Raw genomic sequence first — 3,828 nt, forward strand, 5'->3', positions numbered from 1 at the left:
TCTCTCTACCTATATGAGTGTGTGTGTGTATCTCTCGCTCTCTCTCTATGAGTGTGTGTATATCTCTCTCTCTCTCTATACCTATCTATGAGTGTGTGTGTATATATCTATCTCTCTCTATCTAAACTCTTCATTTCTATCTGGATTAGTTATGAATGTTTTATTTAAATCAGAAGCTGTGTGTGTGTGTGTGTGTGTGTGTGTCTACGTCACACACACGCGCAGTGTTTGAGACGTAGACGCACTGTGTGTGTGTGTGTGTGTCTACGTGACGTAGGCGCGCTGCGTGTGACGTAGGCGCGCTGCGTGTGACGTAGGCGCGCTGCGTGTGACGTAGGCGCGCTGCGTGTGACGTAGGCGCGCTGCGTGTGACGTAGGCGCGCTCATACCTCCACATAGCTGATTGTATAATAGTGAGGTGCGTCTCCTCTGTTTCCATTGAACGTGCTGTTTCTCTCAGGAGAACAGGAGGAAGAGTGAGGGAGCGGCGTGTCCCTGAACGCACCACGGCGGTTGAAGTGAAGGCTGAGCTCTGATGGTGACGTCACGCTTCATGTCCTGTTGGGACGTGTTGCTCCTCTCTGCACCGACATGTTTTACTGACGGTGGATGAAATGAAAAGATTCTACAGAAGCAAGTCGGAGACGAACACTGAAGTCCTGAAATGTGTTTCACGATGATGAATAAAGTAGAGACGGGGGGGGGGGGATCACTGAGGCCCCACGATACCGAAGATACGATATTGTTAAGATACGATATTATCACCATACTTAGTTCACAATACAGTATTATCACAATGCTTAAGTCACGATACGACATTAGTAACGTTGACAGAAACAGCTGTTCTAAAGTACAAAGTAGTACTCAGGTTCCATTGAGTTATATTGTGGTGCGTTCATGCTCCATTCAGTAAAAATGAGAATTGGATGTAGTTTTGGTGATGACCTTGAATAAATCCAGTAGTTTGAAGGAGATGTTTTCACGTTAATATAAATAGATATTAGAGATGAATTATGAGCTGTTTAACTTCCTAACACGAGCTCTAAGCACATTATTATACTTTATACTGCATTTTATTTCCTAATCATTTGAAATGTGTGTTTTTATGTAAATAACTACTGTAGATGACTAAAAGGAAATAGTCGATGATAAAACATTTTTTAGTTGTTTAGTTTTCGGCCTGTTCGAGATATTCTGGTTAATAATCGTGAAAACTGTGATATTTCTTCTGACAATAATCGTAATTATCAAATAATACAACACATCGTTAAAATTACTAATGACAAGATTCTTTTGTCACCAAAAATACAGACTTTTGGATTTTTCAAACATGAATTTAGTGTTTTTATTTATGGATCCTTGAAGACCAGCTAACAAAACAACGAAAACGATCTGTAACGATCATCGACGATCGCAATTGGTATCGGCAGCAATAGAACGTGATCGTGGATCTCTGGAGGTTTCCTTTTGATCCGAAGCGTGAGTTTGATGATCTGTTGCATCACTTCTCACAATGTTTGTAATCCAGTAAATGTGTTTGTTGATCAGAGGGAAGTCATCTGATGTCTTTAACTGACTCTCGATGTTCCCACAGATTGAAGATCCAGACTGATCTCCGGATCCCTCTGATGGCGTGCCGATCTCCTCCCCACCACAGAGTCCGAATGGCGTCCTAGACCGTCTCCTTCTACTTCCTGTCTGCAGCGCCGCTCTGATCCTCAACATGGACACGGAGACCGACGACACCGTGGGATGCTACTACAACCGCTCCGTCAGGTTCTTCTACGAGAAGAGCGGCAAGAACATCAGCGTCTTGTGGCGCGACCGCGACTACGTGATCGTCACTCTGGGCATGGCGGTGTGCTTCATCGTCATCTTCTCCAACCTCCTGGTCATCGGCGCCATTTTAAAGAACCGACGCTTCCACTTCCCCATCTATTACCTGCTGGGTAACCTGGCTGTGGCCGACCTCTTCTCAGGTACGACGCTTTCACTATATTTGGTGCTACGCGTGAGATCCGGATAGACCCGGGACCTTTAGATCAGGTTTAGTTCTGCTCCAGTTCAGTCTCAAATCTCAGCTCAACTTCAGGGCGTCTTTCAGACGGTGATTTAAAAAGTGTGACGTTTCATTTACAGACGTCTGCTGCAGACGCTGATGCTAGCTGGATGTTCACGCCTGCTTTAAGCTCTTTCATTCAGCTGAAGGACGCTCACTGATCATTTTGTGTCAATTTAAATCAGCTGAAGTGAATCGATCGTTTTTAATTGGTATCATTTAAAGTTACTCTGAGGAACTTTAACTTTGTGTTGATTCTGTCGCCCCCTGTGGACTAAAGTGGTAGTGTCTCTGAGCACCAGCCTCCCTTTTAGAAAACCTCTCATGTTAGTGCAGCAGGTCTGACAGTCTGCTCCCCTCAGTCCTGGTTCTCCGGAGGAGGAGGAGGAGGAGGAGGAGGAGGAGGAGGTGGTCTCTTTACTGATGCAGGTCTGATAGAGGATCAGGTCTGATAGAGGATCAGGACTACACTGAGACTGGTTCAGGACCAGGTAATAGCGCCTCACTGTGACTTTAAAATGACTAAACGATGTAAAGTTGTAGAACCTGTCGGAGGTTTTCATAGAACTGACTGATACGCCCGTTTTATATCCATGTCACCACACACACACACACAGGATGAGTCATGTAGAGTCACATCTGGACAACAGATGTGATCGAACAGGTTTTTTTTTTTTTTTTTTAAGGATAATTGATCAATGGAGATGTTGAGAAACAGCACAGTGATGGTAAATAAATCTACGATGTGTCTTGAAGGCATCATGTGACCTGAGGGCATGAAGGTAAACAGCTCATAATTCATCTCTAATATCTATTTTATATTAATGTGAAAACATCTCCTTCAAACTACTGGATTTATTCAAGTTCATCACCAAAACTACATTTTACAGATGACCTGTGAACACATCATGATAACGTTATAATGTACCTTCAGCCAGTACTCATGTTCACTGAGCAGAGCCTGAAGGCATCATAATGTAACTGAAGTGAACCTCTGTTGGTTAGCCGTTAGCGGTGCTGCGAACGTTACTAGCTCTCCTCCTGTTGGTTAGCCGTTAGCGGTGCTGCTAATGTTACTAGCTCTCCTCCTGTTGGTTATCCGTTAGCGGTGCTGCTAACGTTACTAGCTCTCCTCCTGTTGGTTAGCCGTTAGCGGTGCTGCTAACGTTACTAGCTCTCCTCCTGTTGGTTAGCCGTTAGCAGTGCTGCTAACGTTACTAGCTCTCCTCCTGTTGGTTAGCCATTAGCGGTGCTGCTAACGTTACTAGCTCTCCTCCTGTGGGTTAGCCGTTAGCGGTGCTGCTAACGTTACTAGCTCTCGTCCTGTTGGTTAGCCGTTAGCGGTGCTGCTAACGTTACTAGCTCTCCTCCTGTTGGTTAGCCATTAGCGGTGGTGCTAACGTTACTAGCTCTCCTCCTGTTGCTTTAAACACTGATTGGTTGTTTACAAAGAAACATGAGTCAGTAACACTTTATTTACACTCTGATGGTTAACGTTAACCAACAGTGTAAGTAAAGTTTTAACGTTAAAACTTTATTTCCACTCTGATGTTAACGTTAAAACTTTATTTACACTCTGATGTCAACGTTAAAACTTTATTTACACTCTGATGTCAACGTTAAAACTTTATTTACACTCTGATGTCAACGTTAAAACTTTATTTACACTCTGATGTCAACGTTAAAACTTTATTTACACTCTGATGTCAACGTTAAAACTTTATTTACACTCTGATGTCAACGTTAAAACTTTATTTACACTCTGATGT

The 3,828-nt window shown here is 43.4% G+C and overlaps 1 protein-coding gene across 2 annotated transcripts in view; it reads left to right on the forward strand.

The window, feature by feature from the left end:
- LOC116378321 (lysophosphatidic acid receptor 2-like) overlaps positions 1-2,356 on the forward strand; it is a 5,119-nt gene extending 2,763 nt beyond the window's left edge. The window contains exons 1-2 of one of the 2 annotated variants that reach the window (XM_031840172.1): positions 1,049-1,479; positions 1,595-2,356. In XM_031840172.1, the coding sequence (XP_031696032.1) occupies positions 1,724-2,026 (303 nt within the window). In that variant the 5' untranslated portion in view covers positions 1,049-1,479; positions 1,595-1,723 and the 3' untranslated portion in view covers positions 2,027-2,356. Of the gene's footprint in view, positions 1-1,048; positions 1,480-1,594 lie in introns of those variants that run through there. The other variant, XM_031840171.1, reaches the window with a different exon arrangement.
- Positions 2,357-3,828: the final 1,472 nt, after the last annotated feature.

This window comes from Anarrhichthys ocellatus, unplaced genomic scaffold (genome assembly GCF_004355925.1).
Source record: "Anarrhichthys ocellatus isolate YVR2014 unplaced genomic scaffold, GSC_Weel_1.0 scaffold2401, whole genome shotgun sequence".
Classification (NCBI taxonomy): domain Eukaryota; kingdom Metazoa; phylum Chordata; class Actinopteri; order Perciformes; family Anarhichadidae; genus Anarrhichthys; species Anarrhichthys ocellatus.